Here is a 23,053-nt window from a genome sequence, read left to right on the forward strand (position 1 = left end):
AGATTTATCAGAGTTTTTTTATGTTTTAAGACGAAACATTTTAACATAGAAATTTTGTGATTGTTTATACTCAAACAGAAGAATATTAATATATCATAAATATTTAATTGTCTATGGTTTATTTTACTAAAACTGCAACCTTTTTAGAAGTAACTCGTTTAGACAGGTTTTTGCTGTCACTTTGGATTGTACTAAAAAAACAGGGAGAAGGCCTCACAAATGTGGCATGTGGAAATTAAATTTTTAAGTGCATAACTAACTGTTATGTACATCATATTTTCTTTACCATGCTTTGGGGAATAATTTAGGAAAATACAAGCCTTATTTCGATATTTAGATCATTGGATTCATTGTCACTGTAAAAAAACGGCAGGTCAATGCGTCTGCCATATTGTGAGTGTCAAGTTCTCCTCGGGAACCAATGCAGTCCCTCATAGCGCTTTTTATATTAAAGCAGTACTAAAGTTAACATTCAATAAAAAGTTAATCAGTAACTTTATACACTAAAAATATGTTAATTTTAGTACTACTCATGGCTGTCATTGAGAAATAAATATTAACTATATCTGCAAATATATAACAGTGTGTTAGAAATATGCATAGCCACAAGGCTGTCAACGTTTTCTTTCATGATGTGTAGGTACAGCTATAGGACCATTTCAGTTTGTGCAAATTAATGAAGGTCTGTCCATATTAGCACATTTTTGTTAAAATGTGTTAGAACATTCAAAAGTATTGAAGGCTGATGATAATTCACTAATATTAAATAATTAGCAAAAATCTATGCTGTGTTGCCAGTAGTAAGTGGCCACTAAACTTGTAGAGTGGCTAAAACAAATTCCAGGAAGAACCTCTGAGATGCATGTCCAGAAAAAGAGTTGTCAGAACAACTAATGTACTATCATCATTTGTGATGTATTTCCTTTTTTGTACGTGGAACAGTACTGCCACCCACAATATGGCGGCAACTTTAACGTACTATCTTGACGCTCGTGCAACCCCCCTGTAAACCATGATGAGATGGTTTAGCCCAGAAAGATTGTTGCAATGCTTCTTGATGGGCCAGCAGTGGATACCTTAACTGTGGACGGAGTGGCTAGGTTGTAGAGGCATCACATTTGCGTTTTCAGCGGCTCTTGCTACATTTCTCCGGTATATTAACATTGTAGATTTTATTTAGTAAACGGAGGAGCTCTGAAAGCCACCAGAGTCAAAATCAGCGGTACTGTCGCACATTTGGGAAGGTTCACCATCCGCTGTATGTGCGACGCTTGAGAGACTGCAGGAACCAACTGCACCTTTTCTCCAGAAACTTCATTTGCTTGTGCCAATGAACCGAAATACCCGAATGCCTTCACGCTTAGTTTTTAAAAGTAGGTGGTTTTATTTTTTTTAACCACTAACGTGTAGCGATGAAAAAGACATTTTTATGCGCACAGTAAAGGTGTAATTACCCAACACTTGCAAACATGGCTGCTGTGTGAACAGCAGACAGAAAAGTTTAACACTGACGTGGGAGAAGTTTAGAGCATTCATGTGCAGCTGTCCGCTCAGTAAAATGCTAGGCTTTCGTCCCTAGTTTGGTACCGCCGTCTCTGGACCTCCGAACCGGCGAACGGACTGTGTCGGAGCCGCCTCCTCCTTCGTAGGCTTCAGAGAGTCACCGCAGTGGACTTTGTTGGGAAGCTGTGGTGCCTTGATTGCCACCCCAGCCTCCAGTGGAGGCGTTTAAGGACTTATCTACTGACTGCAGGGTGTGTTTGAAGCTAAAATGCATTTTTCCATACCCGAAACGGAGGTTCGTTCGAGTGAGAATGGTTCAAGCTACGTGGTAAGTATTTAACTTTTCCTGCTTTGCCAACTGTGCTGTTATTGCTTACTTCAGCTGGCTACAGGTCGGGCTAATGTTAGTGCATCAAACGTTTTAATATTTACGGAACATATGTTTATCTTTCTTCTGTCTTGAACTTCTTTGTTGCCTTCAACATACTATAGACATTTTTATAGAGTCTTCAAAAAGAAATTAGAACACCCTCTATTGAATGTTCACAAATCTATCACTGATTATTGTTATTTTATCTCTGGTAAAGAAAGTCACATAATTGTAACAATTTACTCATGATGGTAAATCAATAAAACAATGTTTTCTATCTGACCAAAACGTTTGGACACCATATGCCCAACAGCTAATCTTTCCCTCTTTGAAATTATTTTAGTGAGACTTTTCTTGTTGCCATTTACCAGATTCTCCACTTTCAGATGTGGGGGATTTTAGGGATTTCTTGTACTTACAGGCCATTTAAAGTAATCATCCCTCAACATTTCAGCAAAATTAAACTCTTTCCATTTCTTCTTTAAGGAATGGATCTTGATATCAACAGTAGTAAGAGTGTAGTTGCTCCGTTATTGGCATTTTGGGGGTTTTGGAGACTTTCGGTAGCATGTTACAGTCCGCTCTATCTAATTTTGCTTGGATGTTGTTTTGGATTTCCTTCAGCTGTAGACTCTTTTGTTTTGTACAAGGGGATGGCTGATTTTAAAATATCTTTAAGACCTTTTTAAAACCTATTAGTAAACCAATTAACTGGTAAAGTTTGCTTTTTGAAGGCATCAGAAATCTCTCTTCCCTCTTACTTCAAGAGCACCCAAAATTATATGTATGCGATTTAAATGAGACACAACTTTTGCAAAGGATGTTTACAGATGCCCATTATCATGTGCTCCTAATGATATTTGCCTATGTGTAATTTTGGTCTTTTTATGGATGGAATTAATGTTATGGTGTCCTAATAGTACACAGTAACTGTGTTTAATATTCTCGTATTAATCAATATACTCATTGAACAAGCAGTGGAGAAAATTGTACAATCACAATCCTGTTAATATGGACAGTTTTTTTCTCAAAATAATTAATTTGAAATTAAAATGGCAATGATAAATGAAATCAAAATTCTTATGACATGAAATTTATCACGGTAAATGATAAACGATACGGTAAATGATAAACAATACGATAAATGCAAACCCCAAAGCCAGTTAATGGATTTTTGCCATATAAGTACTTGAAGATATTAACTGACAAGTTATTGGGGGAAAAAAGCACCTTGTATTTGGGTAATTTAAACAAGGTTCTGTTGTGCCAAGCAAGTTCTTATTAGAATTAAGCCCAATAACGATCAAGGGTTTTTTACACCAACGCCAACCTGCATTAGCAAATAAAAGCTGCTTTTGATAAGACGGCACAGCCAGTTATGGTCTCACAAATCCAATAATTTGAAGGGGGGGGAATGTGGCAACCGCAGACCCGCTGGTGGTAACACCAGCTATAAGTAACATGATTTCAGCCCATTAAACAACCTAAAAATAGTTTAGTTTTGGTGCCTCTGGTTTTTTTCATTACCCACAACAGAGCATCAGTTCTTTCAAAAATGTCATTTTACATTTTAAGCACTTTGAGAAGATTTTGGGATTGCCACCATGGTGTCAAAATCCTTATTTAGTAGAAAACACAGCCAGCATTGCTTTAATTTAGTCTCCTAATAGATTTGCCAAGCCAAAGGAGTCTCAATAACTCAACAGAAACAGTGTGTTTCTTTTTTTTTTTTTAAGAAAAAGATCTATGTGGTTATTTTTCCAAAACTATTTGAAAGAAGCACTGTAAAAGTCCATTGTGGTTGGCCAATGCAGGGAGTCGTATTGTTTTGACGCTGACTTCTGAATCTGCTCCCACTGCATGGGTCCAACATTTCCCTAAGTGAACAGTCCTGATAATGTAAGGCAGCTTCTGGGCCTTTTCAAAGACATCTCAGCAGTATTCATTCAGAAACCTTTCAAAGTATTCAGTGTTATAAGGCTGAATAGTTTTCGTGATGCGTGGTTTCTCAGATGTATTTATGCTTTCCAGGTGCTTTAAAAATGTCAGCTGCAGCATTTGACTGCTGTTCACATGGCCTTATGCTGGCTGGTTCCAGTGTCAAACACCTGCAGCTTAAGACCTGTCATCGTGACTCCATGTGATCCAAAGAGAAGACAAGATTTTTGGAGTGTGCTTATTCATATTGACAATCACTGCCTTTGCTTCCTGAAGACGAGAAGTAATTTATGCATTTTTTTATTTTCTTTTTTAAGGATTCAATCTAATATCAAGCATTTCTCTGTGGATTTTGTTTTCCAAATAGAAACTGTTGCAAATTTCCACTTTGAACCTTTTGTGTTGTCATTCCTGTATTCTATTTACCTTACTCAGTACAATTTCTGCTTGCCCAGCAGTGGAAAAATTTGCAGTTCAGCTTCAGCTGACAGTCCCGGAACTGTCGTTATGACCTTCTTGTGACCAGCCTTCAGGAAAGGACTTTGCTTGATTATATTAAAAGATGTGCTGTGCACATTGGAACTAGTTGGGCACAACATATGCAGACCTTGCACTAAGCTTTGTAGACTAAGAAGGCACACTTTTTTCATGACTGCTTCTCTGCAAGTACTGACCACTTGTTCACACTTCCTGTTTTTTTTCTGGTGCCCTTTGTTTTCCTTGTTCATGTGGCTTTTAAAGTTGGCGTCCTAAAAAGTCTGAGGATGTGTAAAAAGTAAACTTAAGTGCTACTGTATGGTGTGTCGACACAGCATTGTTCATTTAAAACTGCCAGAGGCAAAATGAGTCACAGAGGATTCACAGCTTTTTAGTCGTTCAAAGAAACATTTAAAGGTTCAGGTTTGGATTTGCAAAGAACAGTTTTTCAGTTGCAGAGAAATCCAAATAATGGGGAGAAATTTTCTATAGATATCATCTTCTCTCAATGAAATTTTTAATTATTTAATCTAAATCTTTTAAAACTATTTTCAAGTTTATTTTCCAGGTTTTTCCAAAGCATTTATTTCTGAAGCCTCAGTAGCTTTTAATAAATCGAAGGAGGATGATGATAAGGTGAAGATAAGTTAGAAGCAAGTATTGATTTGTATCAGTGGATTCAATGTTTTAAAGTTTAATAAAAAATAATTGGATGCAAATTTACCTGCACCATCTCATTAAGAAGCTGTCAGTGCTGCAGTGATCCGCTGTTAATATAAAGACAAAATCGGAAAGGAAAGATTTAGTCTCTTCACGTCCGAAGAGGATAAATCCTCAGTTTGTAGTTAGAGTTGGTGTAACCTCTGTGGGTGCGGCTGATATTTCTAAGAATTGTTTTGCTTTTTGAGAGTGATCATCTTTTCTGGGAGTTTTATTTATGAAAGGGGTTTCAGTGAAGACTTCTGCCAAAGCACAGCATTTAGCATTTCCGTTGCTACACCTGCTTATTGGAACACGGAAAGAAATGTGCTTCTTTCTTGTTTAACATCTTGAAATCTTTTTATGCTTAACTTGACTTGTTGGTCCAATAAAAACAGGGATAACAAAACTCAAAGTTTGTTCATCCACACAACAAATTTAACTTTGGTTACACTTTGCTGTAAAAGAAAACATTTTAAATGTGACTGTATAAAAAATTAAATCAAAAGTTGTTGTTTTTTTTGTAACTTTGTAATGTGCATTTCTGTAAATATACACAGTCAGATGTTAAACAGATTTGAAATTAAGATGTAGGATATCATCTAGTTCCTGAACACATTCTTGCTAGCTGTGACTTAATTACCATGTTGTTTTCCTTGGCAGAAACATTTGTCAGCGCTTTGCCCAAAAAAAAAAGGAATGCAGTAGACGCAGACCTGTATGAGATTTTTTCAGTAAGATAACCTTGAGGGACTAATTGCCTGAGCTCCATGAATGCGGAGAAGGACATTATCTTTGTCATCTCATTTAAAGAAACATTTTAGATTTGAACGGGTTTGAAATTGTACATTTTAAAAACTTTATGCTTCACTTACCATTTCATCGTTTTTTAGAAAGCGTTTTAGGAGATTATTTACACAACCTTTCTTTCGTTTTAATCTCTTTCTTTTCCTTTGGTTCTGCTCTTCCACCTGCAGGCCTACAACATCCACGTCAACGGCGTGCTGCACTGTCGGGTACGCTACAGCCAACTCCTCGGCCTCCATGAACAGGTGAGGCTCCTGCTGTCACAATGCACCCTCCTCCTAGGCGGCACATCGGCAGCGTAAATACCATCACACTCTGTGACCTTTCCTGCTTCTTTATGCTGTATTCTTGTTCTAAATCTGGTTTAAAGCTTTGTGCTTTTTTCCCCTCCTCCCTCTTTGAAAGATGTTGCCTGTTCAATGGCAGAATTACGTAGGGGATGTGGAAGGAATGTACTTGGCCTTTAGTTACATGTCACCTGCTGAGAAAAGGAACCTAATCTGGGGAGGAGGGATGTTTTTGTTTTTTTCTGAGTGGATTAGTTAAAAATTATTATGCAGGAAAACGTCGTTCTGGCTGCAAATTGTCTTGAGGAAAGAAAAGCCTGTAAGAAATTAGTCTGGTTGATAAAATCAACTCATGTGTACCCAAGTCTTGTATTTCCAAACATTTAATGAATCGACAAGAAGCCTAAACTTTACAGTCTTTATCCTCCAATCTGTGTCCTCCTGTTTGAGAGTGGCTGTTGCCTGGTAACAGGGTATGGAAGAGACAGGCTCAAATCTTCGCTGAGCATCAACCCCAAAGGGCTTCTAATGTTGAATGCATGACCCCGAAGACACTGAAGCGAATACAGGCTGCATACTTTACCGTCACTGTTAAGCAATTCTGAATATTTATTGGCTGACTGGTTTTCTCTCTGTCTAAATATTTTGTGCAAATATTTAGATGGAAACCAGTGAAAACCTGTCAAGTTCAGCTCCAGAGATCCTAAATGAGCTCGTATTCATGCAGGTCAGATTTTTTTGGTGGGTGTTCATGAGATTTTTCTCTGCAGATATAAGAGCTTAACTGTACGTTCAACCTGTGCTTCCACTGTCAAGCTGAAAATAGCACAAGGCAATATTGAGGTATATTGAGGTATAAATTTCCATCCTTCCTTTTGCACTCACTTACCACAGTCCTCTGTCACCATGCTGCTGTATGTGTGGGAGTCAGGACCTGGGTGCTTTTATAGTCTTAAAACATGTCACTTAAGTCCAAAGGATAATTGGGATGTACAGCTTTTGCCTGAGGAAACGTAGAGGCTGAAATTAGACCGCATCTGGTGTGCGATTCTGCATTTGTGAGGTTTTAGTTTAGGACTTGGAACTCTTTAAAGCAACAGCTTTCAGATGATCGAAAATGGAAAATGAGGCAAGACGCTGGAAGGCCAAGTAAAGTTTGAATCGCCAGACGTTCGGGATTCCAGATGTGAGGTTGCGTGGTATGCACAGAAACTCACAGCTATTTATTGAAAGAAATATGCCTTAAAATAAACCTGTGATTCATCTCAAATCACCTGAATCGATCTTTTAACTGAAGAGATTGCCTCTGTCACCGCCTGACTTCTCTAAGATTCAGGGAGAATTTCCCTAAATAGTCATGTTTATTTGTAAAAAGCCCATCTATGTAGGCTGCAGTTTCTAAGACCTGTCTGAGCTGAACCACTTCTGTTTTGCACCCCCAGATAAAAAAGGAATATGGCAGCAATGTGGTACCTACCTTCCCCCCAAAGAAGATCTTCACTCTGACCCCTGCTGAGGTGGAGCAGAGGCGAGAGCAGCTAGAGAAATATATGCAGGCTGGTAAGTTATTCTGCCAGGATTTCTGACTGAAAAGAAGTTTTATTTTAGATAAGCTATAAATGTGGAAACTGAAAATATGCACTACTGTTTTGATTTTGGTTGCCCCGCAACCTCTGTTTCTCTGCTGTGAATGTTATGATCTAATTGTGTATGGGATTGAGTCACTGATTATTGGATTTTTAGATGATTTATTTCTGACTAAAGTCGGCCCCTGATACCAGTTTGATGGTATCTTTTGCTTCATCTTAAGCAGACCATGAGACTAAATGTTGACTGAATGATTTTTAAGAATGATTTTTAAGAATCTGAACCTATTTCTGAATTATTTTCTTTTTGCAATCTTGTACAAGAACATTTTTAAAGGAGAGTCTGTACTAGTTGCTCCAGCTTCCTCTGTCTTTGTCATGTGAGCTTCTGTGCATTTTGCTCAGAAATCCCTGGATCACACCGGGGGCAGACTGCAAAAAGCAGCTAAAACACAAATCAAAGAAGTTTGTGACGTTTTAAAGCTACATTTATAAGACAGAAGAACATTTTCTGCAAGTCATCTCGGCACACTGAAATGTGTTTAATCAGATATATTTAGTAACACATTCTAGAGCTTATTTTAGGTGACTTGTCAGAACACAATAGTAACTTTGTAGCCAAGTTACCAAGTGTTGAAGTACACCATTAAAACAGATCTGCTAAAACTCTTATTTTCACAAAATATCTGTTGCAGCCAACAAAAATGGAAAGTACAGCACCATAAATATCATTGTAAGTGTAGCGCTAATGAAATGTGGTGTAATTTTTCCGTGCTTTAATGCTAGAGCTTTTCCAACCATTCACACATCACAACATAAATTATTTCTGTTGTTATTGTGAAAATTCATATTTTACTATAAGAGCTGGTTTTACTCTTGACAATTCAGTTATGAACAAACTGATCTCAGTACAAAGTAATTTGAAATGCTTGGACAAACAAACTATGGTACACCACATGTGGTCAGAGTTAAAAAAAAATAAATGGAGACCCTCATTTATTGTGAAGATTTTAAAAAGTTTCAAGTTAATTCCTTGAGTGATTATCTGTGATCTGAAACGACCTTTATTTATCTTTATCCCTCTGACTGTCATTAAAAATTTTTTTTCCAATGTTTATAGTATTTTACAGCAAGTTTATTTTGTTTCTATAAACATTCCCTACGATATGTTTAAGGACTCTCTTCAAAGCCCAAATTAAATATTTGTGTGATTCCAGGCATATTATCCAGATTCTTTAAACAGGTTGAGGTGAACTTGCTTTATATACAGATGCAGAACTGGCAGCAGTGCAAAGCAGCGACTTTAATCCTCAAGCACCGGCAGTTACAGCAGAACAACGAAGCGTTGTTCCAGTGTGTGTTTGCTCATAGTCTGGGAGCATACACACACACACACACACAGGGTGTTCTTGGCCACAAGTCCACTTGGTTACATCATGGCTTTTTGCATAGTTATGGAAACTTGGCTGCAGTAAACATAACCTCTTCTGACTGACTCAGAGGGCTCCAAACTTTCACATTTGGCCAAATGTTTCGACTAATTTGTTGAAGAATAATGGCTAATGGGCCGTCACACTCACACTCACTATTGTAGAAGCTTGGCAAGTAAATACTTCAGTGTTTTTGCTACTAAAATCTTTTATTTTAGGAATGGAGCATAAAGAAAATATCTTTTATTCTTTTCTTTCCAATGTCCAATAATGATTGAGAGGGATCTATCAGAACAAAGTTATATGGTACAAAGAGGATAATCACGTAAGAAGAAAAAGGGAAGTTGCCCCGCCTAAACATGTTTTGACAACATTCTGAGAACACACTTGACTAATTACTTGAATAATCAAACATGTTTCTCTGTTGCTGACAGAAATCACTTAAGCTGAATAAAGAGTTTAGTCATTAGTTGCAATCAGAGTTTTGTCTTCTGTCGTCTTTTTGCAGTTCGACAACATCCTTTGCTGGGAGCCAGTGAGCTTTTTAACAGCTTCTTGAGGAAAGCGCAGCAGGTTGGTGTTTTTTCTTTTTTTGTCACTATACTCATCCTGTTTCTGCCACGCCAGATCATTTTGCCTCAACAGTAATGGATATTTTTTTTCCCTTTGTTTTCGTCTCAAGTAGCAGAAACTATTATGTCTTGTTCTGTTGTCGCTGTACCTTCTCAAATGTAACCTGTGGGTAAGATGTGTCAGATGACGTGTGCCTTGCATGCTGCTGGAAATCGTAGCGAGAGCTGCCTTTTGGCAAATATGTCACCGTAGTTGTTTAATGTGGGGGAGCTGGATCCTTTTGAGCTAGCATGTCATAGCCAAATAGAAAAGGGTGAATCTGATGATTCATCCTCGATGACATCTGCCAAAAAACTCTTTGTGCAGCTCCTGAAAATGAGCTGAAGGAATTGAGAGCGTAAGAACATAAATAAATTTCAAGTGAAAGGTTATACTGCTGCACACTCAGGGTGACCCATATTTGCAAGACTGTGATTCACCTTCTTGGGTAAATTCATTCGTCCAAAGCCACGTACACCCAGTCTGTTCTCCTATTCTCTTATATCACCACAGTACGGTAGTAAGTGTTTGAGCACATCGCCAGTCAGACAGAGGACTCTAGGTGCAGAATACGAGATGATTGACCGTTTCATCCGCAGCTTTGGTGGGGGGCTGAGATTCCCCACAGAGGGATAAGGCAAGACGAGAGATAATTGAGAGGAGGTGATGAGAGACCGCCTGAGGGCTGAAGAAGCAGGAGCTGTCGTCTTTAATATCAGGGACAGTCAGAAGCTCACATAGTCCCATCATGTGTGTTAATGTTTTATTGATTTCTCCAAGGCATAGCCCTTCTTCAGCTCTGTACTGTGATGATTTCAGCACTGAAACCAGTGATTATTTAAGTAATTGATTATTATTTTGATTTATATTGACAATTGATTAATCGGTTAATTGACAATTGAGTTTTGGTTTTCTGAACATCAACACAGTGTAGGGCTGATCTGTAATTATTTTATTTATTTATTTATTTATTTATTTATTGATTAACCGATTTAATAAATGGATAGTGTTGGAATAATTGTATGTAAGTTATCCCATATTTACTTTGTTTTATTATATTTCTATGATGTATTGAGATACGATGTTGCGTGTTTAGAACAAAGTAGTACTTTTACTAAACTGTTCCAGGAAATGGGGACAGTGGCGCCCAGAAGCTTGTGACTTGCTGAGGTAATATCCGCAGAGAGATACAGGAAACAATGCCATGTTAATAGTCACATGCAGACTTAAAAAAACAAAGCTTGTATTTAAATGGTGTGTAATCAATTAAGGTCAGGTTGCAGCTGTTTGCTTCCTCACCCCCTTTTAGAGCTGCAACGTTCATGTTATTAGGGCATACCCTGTTTCAATAAAAAGAGAGGGCTCGGCAGGACGTACTTCAGAGCGGGTAGAGATTGTAACTGAGTACATGTCTGTCCTTTCTCCCGCGAGTATAAGAAATCTAACTCTCTGGTCTTTCCTCTTCGTGTTATTATTGATGTTTTAGGTTGTTTGAACCTGACAGACTGCAAAAGGTGCCTAATATTTCTTCAGAATTTGACTCCGGTGAAGCTAAAACCCTGTCATTTGAAGAGTTCTGTGTAGAACATATTAAAGTTTTTGTTTTATAGAGAAGCAAAACATATATATTTTTAAAATAATTTTGACTTAATTACGACTGAGTATGTTGTTATTTCAGCAAGTGGCTTTTTTGAGTCTCTATACTCCTGTATACTAATGATTAATTGATTACTAAATTAGTTGACAATTATTTGAACAATTGATTAATCCCAATTAATCGTTTTAACCCTAGTTGATATTTTAAAATGATAACATGTACAATTTAAGGGTTGTTGTGAGTTTTTAATAGTTCACATACAGACTCAAATATATACTACATACATTGACCTAAGTTTTTCAATAAGTGGTGCTGAAGGATGTAGAATATTTTTATGCCCTAGAGCCTTTTAACTTGTTTTAACGTCTTGTTCCTAATAAACACAGAAATCAACTGTAGTAGATGTGGAGAACTGCAGTTTCCCGGGAAGTGAAAGTTCTTACTTTCCAACTCTAATGGCTGTTTATCAGCCTGCAGTGTGTTTCATGTATTTGGCTCAGTGTGGTTTTCCTTGTGAAAGACTGGAATGTAAACACACAGCCAACCCATGGAGCTGAATTAACGCCTGGATTGTTTTGTGTTGCTCCCACAGGAGACGCAGCAGATTCCCACAGAAGATGCGGCTCTAGACATCTGCCTGTCTAACGGTCAGAAGGTTACGGTCAACATCCTGACTTCAGATCAGACAGAGGACGTTCTCGATGTAAGTGGAGAACGTAATTTAATGCACTCTCCTTATGCCACATCTGTGTCTGGAATGAATTTAAAGGAAAGGGGCTGGCGTCTTGATGAACGAAGCGTCATCTGGGGATGATAATAGTTTTATTCTGCTTTACCTCTATTCATGTGTCCTTGTCTGCAGGAATTTGATCTCTTCGTGTCAGATCTTTTACATGTATTTGGCCTTTTTTCAGAGAATATGCTGTAGACTCCCAGTGCGCTTTAAATATGAATCAGTCAATCAATCAATGTGCCTGAGCCAAAATCACTAAAATTTATAGATGAACCAGAAAGTCAAGACAGCAAACAAACTATGACAAATAATACAGACACATTTCATCCTTGCATCGTTTTTGTATTAATCCGCCTCCCTGACGTCTACAGCACATCATGATTTTCTTATTATCCTTTCTTTATTAAATCTTCTTCAAGTCAGAGCTTAAAAACACGCACACTGGCACATAAATATTCCAATAAGTAATTTCTGTTTCACCTCTGGATAGTTTGTGGATTTTGCTCTCTGATTTAAAAAGATTTTTTTTTTTTTATAAAAGCTTAACCACAGTTAACCTCTGCTTGCATGAGTATGACTCGCAGAACAAAGTTGTGTATGTTGTACCAAGACTAAGCATGAGTTGAATGTTTCTACAGCTTTAAAACTATAACATATTAGAATAACTTTGTATATCTGTATTGCATATCAGGCAAAATACTCACATCATGGTTTAGAAATGGTGGCTTTTAAAAATTTCTCTTAGGATCGATATGAAATTGTTAATAATCAAATTTTTTAGTTTAAAACGAAGTTTCACCTGTTTAATGTTTCATCAGGCTGCTGCAGTAAAGCTCGACCTTCCAGATGACCTCGTGGGATATTTTAGTCTCTTCTTGGTCCGAGAAGGGGTGGATGGAAACTTAACATGTGAGTTACATTTCAATTATCCCATTTATGCTTTATTTTGCCTTATCCTAGGATAAGGCAAAAATATCCTAGGATAAGGCTTTATAAGGCAAAATAAAGCCTTATCCTAGGCTTCACTACCTTTAACCTAGGTTAAAAGATAGTGAAGTTCCTGGAAATCTGTGTAAATCTACCTTGTGTTTAAAATGAAATATTTCTGGTGCTAATTTTATCTGCTTGGTTTTGTCTATAAATATTTAAGAAATATATCTTTGGGTTTTTTTTTTTCATTCCCCATCATCAGTATAAACCAGGATTAGTTTCTGTATGCATCTTCTTTAAAAACGCTTTAATTGACCTAACATCCTAAACTAAAATCTGATTTGAAATGTTGGGGATTTTATTATTAAGTGGTGAAACTAGTGGAACAGGGAGAAATAAACACAGCGTTAAAACAGCAGAATGGACACACATTTGGATTCTTGCAGGTTTTCCCCAGCTGGGTACTGTCCAGATGGTGTCCCACCATCCCTGGTTGTTTATGGGGCCATCATTATTCTTGTCCTTGAGACTTAAGATGCCTTCGTTTCTTCACTGTTTCTTTTTCCCTGTGTCTCTCTTAGTTATCCGGAAGCTTCAGGACTTTGAGTTGCCTTATGTATCGATTACCAGCCTGCAGAGCTCCGATTATCACATAATCTTACGGAAGAGGTAAAAGCACCTGTCCTCCTTATGACTTTCATCGTGCCATTCAGAAAATCTCTGAGCTCCAAGTTGATTGTCTAATCCTGTAATTAAGTAGGATATTTTATCATTTTTGGTGTTATCGAAGTGTTATTTTAAATTGTTATTGGTAAACTCATATCTGTGTTTAACCAGAAAGTTCAAACTGCAAATCTGTCATTATAATCGTTCTCAAAGCGACAGATAATTTGAAGAGAGACTTGTTTTCTGTACTGGGCAATATTTATCAATGGTGGAAAGAGAGTGGTTTTCACTGTAGTCCTAAAAGAAGTAACAATAACACAGTGACATGACATGACATGACCTTTTGTTCCAAGTTGCATACTCAACTTCCTCTTTCAGTTCAGTATGAAGTTACTCCAACAAAGTCTGTCATGACTGCTTGATCTTTTCTGTTGAATTGACACTTTTTTTAAAATCACAAATAACTCTTAAACCTGCATAAAAGACATTCACATTCTTCTGAACAGAGAATAGGAGGAAGTGATATCGAGAGATGCATGCCACCCTTTATATGTTCATTATGAATGCAATTGGAATAATTTAATAATCCTATTTAAAATTATTATAATAATGGAAATTTGGACACTTGGTCTGGCCAAGTGTCTCACAACAAAAGAGGAAACATGTCAGCTACAAGACCAGGAAAGAACTTCTGCTGTTTCCATATTGGGAGTGGAGGTTAGGTGATGTTCATTTTTCAACCATGTGAATCATTATTTAAAAATGGAAGTTATGAAGTTAGACTATTTCCAACATGCTCTAAAATGTAATGAGTTGACCTTAAACTCTAACACAATCAGAGTTCAAATTCATGACAATATAAAGAATAAACAGTACAGTTCATAGGAAGGGTAGCCAGTTTTTCTCTTTTTAAAATCAACATGATCAGGTTTCCAAAGGTACAATAAAAAAAAAAAAGTCTGAAATTGGGACGTTTTTGTAAAAAAAACTAAATAAATAAACCCATACAAAGTGCTTGGCATTGACTCATTTGATAACCACAGGATTAATTGGGCAACTTAAAATTGCAATGTCTAAAGATTTCTAGATGTCCCATTAGCTATATTCTAAATAAGAGCTGCAGACAAGCAGGTAGAATTGATCAAAAAGGATTCCTTCAACAATTAAAGCAATAAATCTACTACAAAAGGCTTTAAAAAAATGATTTAAAAATAACCAAAATAAAGTCTGAGGGAGTGACCTATAGACAGAAATAGCTAAGAATTAAAAGGGCTGTGTGGTGTTAACCTAACTGCATTTAACAACATGTTTTCTTTAGCATACTGGAAACTCCTCAACCGCTCTGAATATATTTAGTTGCTATGCCTTGTGCTGCATATTATAGAAGTACAAAAACATGAGCAAACATCCCTGGGTTGGAACAAATCCAGATTTCTCTGTACAGTCCGAAGTCTAACTTCTCCCTTTGTCAACACAACGTATTATTTTAACTTCGTTGGGAGTTTATTCTGTGGTTACCAGGCCTCCTGCGGACTCTGGAGGTACACAGGATGTTTACCTTCTTTTTCCCTGAAGTAAAGTCTCAGTCCTGCTGACCTAGTTTCAGCGAGGGAAGAATGAATGTAGAACTAACAAGTTGAGGAGGAGGATAAACAGACCCCTCCATATGAGCTAACAGGATAGGCTGAGGTTAAAACGGATCAGAAAGTTCTCTTCACTAAGTCATAAAAATGAATAGGATTTGTTTACAAAACACTGTTTTTATGTTTATGGTTGTAAGAATAAAGACTTAATAGCAGCTATAGCTACAGCAGTCCTTTACTGCTCTCTTCTTTTTCACTCTGTTCTGCTCTTCTTTTTTTGTCTCTTAAATTTCTGATGCTGTCACATCTTTGTTGAAACGTCTTTGCTTCTTTCATATGATCAACTTAAGTATGATTTTTTTTTTTTTCCTTTCTTCCAGACGCCTTTTAATTATTTTTTTTCTAGGATTGCCAAAAAATGTCAGAAGGAAGGCAGGCTACAAAAGTAGCTATTAATTAAGCGCGTGACGTTTATCTGTCACAGAAAAGCCATTCCAGAAGTGATTTTGATGTTTTCAGAGGAAAACATCAAATCCATAATCGGTTAATGTTTTATTATTGTATATCATATCTACTTGCATCAACATTTGATCTGTCTTCAAACTGAGTTTGTTTGTGTCTTTTTCTTCCAAGTATTAATTTGTAAGTCTCTCAATCTGCTTAAACCCGTTTGAAACACATCGGTGTCCAAATTGAACAATTTATCTTTTCTTTTTGTAATTTTTTTTTCTCCTAAAAATATGAGATGTAATTGTTGGTGATGATTTAAGTTTTTCTGTATGGTAAACTGTTATTCTTTTAAAAATGTCTTTCATCAGCTACTGGGATATGGCGTATGATGGTGATGTAATGGACAACAGAGTTGGATTAAATTTGCTTTACGCCCAGGTGAGAACCTTCATAAGTTTCCTGAATATGCTATTATTTTCTGCCCAGCTCCAAGCTTTGTTTTCAAAAACACAGGGCTTCACCAGTGCCTGGAAAGATGTCTGGATAAATATAAAAAAAGAGCATAATGTCATAGGGAAAAAATTATTTCTTTCCAGACTTTACTCATTTCCTGCTGCCTGGATGACAAAATGTATCTTTCCTAAAATAAGTGTTCTTCTTTGTTGGTGTTGTATATAAAAAAAAATGCACATAGTTACCATGATGTCTATTTTTTTCCTTCATCAATCACATTATAGCTTGAGTTTATCTCTACTCAAAGATGCTTTTGTTTTAATGGCTAAGGGGGGCAGATGCGCTGTTACTCAAACGCCTTAAAGTTTTGTGAATAGATCTTGGCTCATAGAAAAAGGTGAAAACCTTGTGAGCTCTAAGCCACAAACTTGTATAAGACATAAGGTGTTTTCATAAAATGGTGATTTCATCTATCTAAACAATCTGTCCGTCTGTCAGTCTGTTTAGCTACTTCCCTGCTGTCTGTTGGTTTTCGCATGTTCTGCAGTAATCAACATTTGTAGATGTTTCTTGGGGGAAAAAACATCAATAATTCAGAAAATTTCAGTCTGGAAAAGTATGAAACTTTATCATGCAAAATGTTCTTATCTTAGCACACAGAAAAAACCTAGATAAGACCTGATTTCCATCCAGCATCTGTTGCTTTTTAATCTACTGCATGCCTGCCAGCTCCCAAAACCAAATGGAGGGGGGAAAAAAAACATGATGAAACAGTTTTGTCCTCGGGTGGAAACCTGTTTTTCTTCATCTGCTGTGTCCCTTCATTTGCCAAACTTGACATCAGCTTGACGTGCTACAGAAGGTGCTTCTGTGTAGCACCTTGAAATCCTTGTGTTTTTGTTTTGACCTGTTTAGTCCAGAATACCTTTATGTATTGTAAAAAAACTCTTGTGCCGATTTACAATTTTAAGAAAGAAATCAAGTCGACAAAGGTTTCTTTTGTCTGTAAGAATTAGTTCATTTTTTGTGGAGATTTTCCCACCTGAACAGTTCAGTTTAGAAAGGTCAATCTGATTTATTCTGTTCAGAGGACTTTATCTTCCCCTTTTTTGCTTCCCCAGACATTGTCTGACGTCGAACGAGGCTGGATTCTCGTCAACAAAGACCAGCACAGGCAGCTAAAATCACTGCAAGAGAAAGGCTCCAAGAAGGAAGTAAGGACTTGTGTATAAAATCATTTTTCACTGAAATGTCACCTGAATCCAGCTGAGACTCAAAAGCGTTTGTCCCACTGTAAATCTGTCGAGGACAAAACTGCCTCTGGTGGATGCTGGTTTGCATTTCACCCAGTTGCTTATTTCATTGTTTCATTTTTATTTTATATTTTTTTGTGTGTTTCCTTAAGTTCATCCACCTTGGCCAGACCCTGAAATATTACGGCTACTTAAAGTTTGACCCATGCATCACAGACTTTCCTGAGAAGGGCTGCCAAGTCATTGTCAGCGCCGGCAACAATGAGCTCAATTTCCACGTCAAGCTGCCCAATGAGCAGATGAAGGAGGGAAGCTTCAAGGTCACGCGCATGAGGTGCTGGCGAGTCACGTCGTCTGTAAGTGGAACCCGTGTTGTGAAATCCACTGAGAATTTCTGTTTTTTTTGTTTTTTTTCTTTGTCTTTATTTTACATTTAGCAGCTGCTACTTCTTTGAAGTGCCAAGTTTCATGATTAATTTGTTAATTTTTACTCTGTTTATATTGAAGTTTTGTAATTTAGGCAAGCACAGCCAACTGGTAACTATCTTTTAAACCTCAGTCTCCCGGTTTTTTTCTCCCTTCCTGTTCTTCTTTCCGTTTTTCCCCAAAATGCAACCTGACCTTTCTGGTTTTGAGGCCCACCAGGGGTTCAAGTCTGCAGATAAATCCTCCCTAGTCATGAAATCCTTTCTTCATTTTTGAAGAGAAACGTGCACACCTGCATCCTGTTAAATATTGACTTTCAGTCAAACTTCTCCATGGAAGCAGTTTCTCATTCATGAAGAGTTATGAAGTGGTTAGTTTATTCCCCAAACCACCTGGTTTTGTTATGTCTAAACATTTGAGGAATCCTTTATGGTCTAAATATCTCTAGATAAACAGATCGATATTTCTAATACGGTATGGAAAATACCTTTCTTGATTCCCTGCTTTGAGCCGTCAGTATTGACATTAGACGCAGTTGCTTTAAAAGAGGATTTTTACTCATTAAACACAGACTCACTGATTACAGACATCCTAAGCTGTTCTCTGTATCTTATTTAGCAGTAGGCACAATTAATTAGCATCACTAACTGGGAACAGTGGTTTGTGTGTGTATTCCCTGTAGCAGAACTCCTCAAATGGTGGGCTGCAGGCAGGATCTGGATCTAAATCGGGGTCTCCTACAGAGTTTTCTGACGATTTTTCTGTGCACAGAAGTAGAGATGAATGAGCGTGACACAAACACTGCAGATTATAGACGAAACTCTGCCTGACTGTCTCTAAAGAGAGAACAACCGGGGAGCAGCTGAATGGTTTTGTTCAGATGGAACCGAAACATTGTAATGTTGGGAATACTAGCAAAGAAAAAAAATCCTTTTTTTTTGTTTGTTTGTTTTTGAGGCGTTGTACCAACAGTCACCTAAAATTGGAGCACGCAAAATTATCAAAGGACCCAATTTATATCTGTAGTAGAAAATATTCTTTGATGACAAACACTGAGCAAATAAAATCGTCGAAATTTCTACCTTTCTATTGCACTGACAAAAATTGCCACTGTTAATTCAGTCAACATTTGCAGATGCAGCACTGTATTCAAATGGGGATGGTTCACTTTGGTACTGCGTTAATATGCAAGCAGTCGCGTATCAGAAATGGTATTTAGATTTTGTAACAAATTTGCTCACAGATCTCGACACATGGCAGCACATACAATTAAAAAGCCTCTTGGCCTGGTTGATTACAGACGGAGAGTCCCGACGCTGCCCAGCAGGGTGATTAATTCCTCCGCTCACTCTGAGAGGTCAAAGTCATTTTAATGAGCCCTTTCCTGTCCAACAAAATATCTCAAGCATCTCCTTTCGTGCAGCACTGCAGCCACTTTCAACAGCTGAATGTCAGGTTGCGTGTAAACGGCGTGCGTGTTGGTGCATTTGTTTTTCCTTCTGGGTGTTGTGTTTCTGTGAGTCTGATTAGCATTCCTCAGAGGAAATGCTCTTAGTGAGGAGCTCAGCTTCTTGAAGTGTTGATTTTATGGATCTTTAGAAAAAAAAAAAACTGTTTTATATTTCATTTGAAAAATGACATTGTAGATGAAAACATGTAGACAAGGTGTCTCAAGAGTAACTCCTGCATTCCAGGTTGTGCTTGTGTTCTGCATTGTATTTTTAACAAATAAACTCAAAATAAGATCAGGGTGTTCTGTTCTGTTCTTCTTTTTTTTTAACTGCAGCAAGTCCCTATATCAAATGGTACGACTAATCCCTGCAACTCGACAAAATGTGAGGCGAAGCTGGAGCTCGCCTTTGAGTATCTAATGAGCAAGGATCGCCTCCAGTGGGTCACCATCACCAGCCAGCAGGTAGGCAGAGCCCAATTCAAATTCAAAAATATTTTGTTGATCCCAAAGGGAAATTAAATGTTGTTGTAACTCATAATAATTCAGATTCCTCAAAGAGTTATTGTAGATGGTGATGACTGTTGACAGGAAAGATCTCTTGTAGGGACTTTTGTGTTCTCGGCTCTCGCACAAAGAGATTGTTCAAAAGGCGAAGCCGAAAGATTTTTTTCAATGCACAAAAGCTATTACTTTGGCATGTTAGCCTTGAGTTTCTGTAATTGCATATATTAGACTGAGTCATGACTCCCACTGCTGTACCTTTTTATATTTGTTCTGTTAATAAAATTGGCTTTGTACTTGTGATTTCAGGCAATCATGATGAGCACTTGCCTTCAGTCAATGGTGGATGAGTTGATGGTGAAAAAGTCAGGTGGCAGTATAAAGAAGGTTAATAAAAATGCATAAATACATTTCACGTCTTCTCTGTTGTGCAGAAGGATTTGGATTTGTTTTCGTTAAACTGTTTGGTTTGCACACAATTAGAAGTAGCATTTACTTTTGTGTTAATTATTTAGCATTAAATCATTTACTTAACCTTTTTTTTTCAATTGATGACTGTAAATTATTTTGTATGTTTATTTAAGCATCAGACATTTTAATTGTAATTAATTTTCCAACATTAAATACATTCTTTCTATAATTTTGAGATTTTTTTTTCCCTCTCTCTCTTTCCAGATGCTGAGAAGGCGGAACAATGGCTCCATCCATCGGTCTGACAGTCAGCAAGCTGTGAAATCTCCCCCTCTACTGGTGAGTAATGGAATAGCAGGCTGATTGTTTTGATGATCGAGATGCCGGGTGTAATATTTTTTCACTTTGACTTATTTTTTGGGGGTTACAGGACTCCCCTGATCCGAGCCGAGAACAAATTGTCAAGCTGTCAGTGAGTATTATTCTGTCCTCTTTCTGGTCTCTTGACATCAAACTAAAGAAGGTTTGATTTATTTTTTATTTTTTATCCCTTCAAGTTTCAACCACTCACTTTTATTTTTATTTTTTTCAGACCAAGCTGAATTCGGTGTCTCTCAGAGGGATCAGCGCATCCAACTCTGCAAATGATATCAGTGGCGACGACTTTCACGGCAACTACGCCTTCGAGGGAATTGGCGACGATGACCTGTAACGCGCAAATTGCCCTGCTTCCATTCTTCACTTCACCAATAATGACTAAAGCAACAAAGATCACGAGCTGAACTGAGCCGAGCGATCCACACGAGGCATCCACGTCTGCAAGATTGTAGCTTTTTCCCAGAGAACTTGCTGCCTTAAAGCTCCCATTTACTCTTTTAGACTCTAAAGGCTCGCCCCAGTTAGTTTTGTTATAATCATTCCATTAAGACTTTTTAAGTCATATTGATTTTTACACCTTTGAAGTGGCTACATGTTCCATCTCCAACCAGAGCCAAATGTTTGTTTGTTTGTGTAATGTGCAGACCTGCCACTAGTGATTATATCCCAGAACTGGGGGGAAAAAATAAATAGTGCTTGCAGTGATCCAGCAAATATCTCACAACTACAGAAAATCTAGACCAGCTAGTTCGCCATATAGATCAGTGTTTGGCTTTTCAAACCATGCTTCTAAAATGTTTCCTGCTACTCTTGTGCCAAGTTAGAAAAAAAAAAAGTTCATTTAGAAGAGGTGTCACTTCTCCTGCCTTCAGAAGCAGTTCGATGCCTTAACTTGTCACTCACCGTAGGTTGAGAGCAAACGTTTCAAACTAGAGTCTTCGAGAACTTGATGGCAGGTTAATCGAATTGGTGGAGCTGCTTGCATTTGCCAAGCCCATCATTTTGCACAGTATTAAAAATAGTTGAGCCGAGGCTCAAGCGTGACAGTAAAAACAAGAAAATCCATTTTCTTTTTCTTTTTAAGGTTTTTTTAAGGTTTCTCATTAATGCCAAATTATAGTTTACTAAAGCATTTTGCACAAAAATAAAAAAACAAATTATGATATTGTCACTTTTTATATTCTGTACTTGCAAGTAAGCATTCTGAATATATACTAATATCTGTATCATTGCTTATTGTAATCAAATAGCTTAAATATAACCTAAGCTGTATGAAACAAAGTCTACATGGACCAACATTGATCATGTTTACATGATGTTTGGGGGAAGTCTTGGTTTAAATGAAGTGTTTACAAATTTATCGTGATTTTTCTGTCTTGTTCTGTTCTGACAAATGATCCTGAGGGGAATGTTCTTTGAATTATTGTGATTTGTTGGTTGTTTCAATCATGTTGAATGTTTTAATTAAAAAGAATGGTGCTTCGAAGTGGCTAATATGTAATCAAAGTTGCTGTAATGAACAAAGTTTCTATAGAGTAGGCAACAGATTGAACATATCTGACTGTTTAAAAAAAAAACACAAAACAACAAGGTATCAAGTCGCCGCTGTTGTCTCAGTGAGTTGAGGCCATTAAATGTAAATCAGTGCCAACGGATCAACAGCTTTATTCTTACTGGTAACTGGAATGACAAATGATGTAAATGTTTTCATCCTTTGGCTGCTTTGATTCTTTTTACTCCCTTTGCTTTTTATACATAGGTCAATATCAACAACAAAGGTCATTTTTAAATTTTCTTCTTTTCCCGTCACTTCAAAGTTCACAGCGCTGCAAGGTCCTGATTGTTGGTAAATGTGTACGTGCCAAATCTTGAAGTGTTTTCTTTTGTTTCATCAGCGTAATTTCAACATAAATGTCAAAATTCATGAATAATCATCAGATGCTAAAATAAACTCAAAAGATTCGCTGACCGTGTGACTTGTTTTTACATCATTTTTACCGAGCAGTCATGCCAAAACGAGTGGAAAGAAACCAGTTCTTTGAACAATTTATTTTAGATTTTACCCTTGTGGTTCATACTTAAAACTGCAGTATGTAACTTTAATAAACATTTTTTTTAACATATTAAATCTCACTATGTTAAAATAATATGAGGAAGAAGAAAAATGTAGCTCATCTCTGCAGACATACACTGTTAGAAACAACCAATCAAAGACAGGAAGAGGGTTTTGTGCTGTCAATCACCCCCCCCCCCCGTTGCTCTGCTAGCCTTCATCTACGTTCCCACACAAGTCAGCAGGGTTTGCGGCAGCTAATTAGCATGGCCACCGATAACGGCGGGTAAACAGTTTTTCTGTAATGGTAAGTTGTTTCTCTGTCATTAGCACATTCAGCAGCGTGTACTTGAGCATTATTGTACACGCTGATGTACACACTGCTACACACTAGTGTGGCTCTGACAGGTTATTCTGACTGGGAACGGTGCATTGGCTGAGGAACCTGACTTTTTTC

General features: G+C 37.4%; 1 protein-coding gene across 1 annotated transcript; it reads left to right on the forward strand.

Moving 5' to 3' along the window:
• Positions 1-1,047: 1,047 nt before the first annotated feature.
• Positions 1,048-22,508, forward strand: snx17 (sorting nexin 17). Its single transcript, XM_044107404.1, has 15 exons — positions 1,048-1,831; positions 5,965-6,039; positions 7,524-7,641; positions 9,606-9,670; positions 11,899-12,009; positions 12,858-12,948; positions 13,551-13,638; positions 16,037-16,106; positions 17,243-17,335; positions 17,527-17,730; positions 19,587-19,715; positions 20,064-20,141; positions 20,430-20,504; positions 20,596-20,637; positions 20,758-22,508. The coding sequence occupies exons 1-15, from the start codon at positions 1,772-1,774 to the stop codon at positions 20,875-20,877; spliced, it is 1,419 nt and encodes a 472-aa protein (XP_043963339.1). The 5' UTR covers positions 1,048-1,771; the 3' UTR covers positions 20,878-22,508.
• Positions 22,509-23,053: the final 545 nt, after the last annotated feature.

Source organism: Gambusia affinis, linkage group LG22 (genome assembly GCF_019740435.1).
Source record: "Gambusia affinis linkage group LG22, SWU_Gaff_1.0, whole genome shotgun sequence".
Classification (NCBI taxonomy): Eukaryota; Metazoa; Chordata; class Actinopteri; order Cyprinodontiformes; family Poeciliidae; genus Gambusia; species Gambusia affinis.

Excerpts from the sequence above, each read along its gene's own strand:
- snx17 (XM_044107404.1), top strand. The coding sequence starts at position 1,772 with ATGCATTTTTCCATACCCGAAACGGAGGTTCGTTCGAGTGAGAATGGT. Across the intron at positions 6,040-7,523 it reads TCCTCGGCCTCCATGAACAG|ATAAAAAAGGAATATGGCAG; the intron begins GTGAGGCTCCTG and ends TTGCACCCCCAG. Across the intron at positions 9,671-11,898 it reads TCTTGAGGAAAGCGCAGCAG|GAGACGCAGCAGATTCCCAC; the intron begins GTTGGTGTTTTT and ends TTGCTCCCACAG.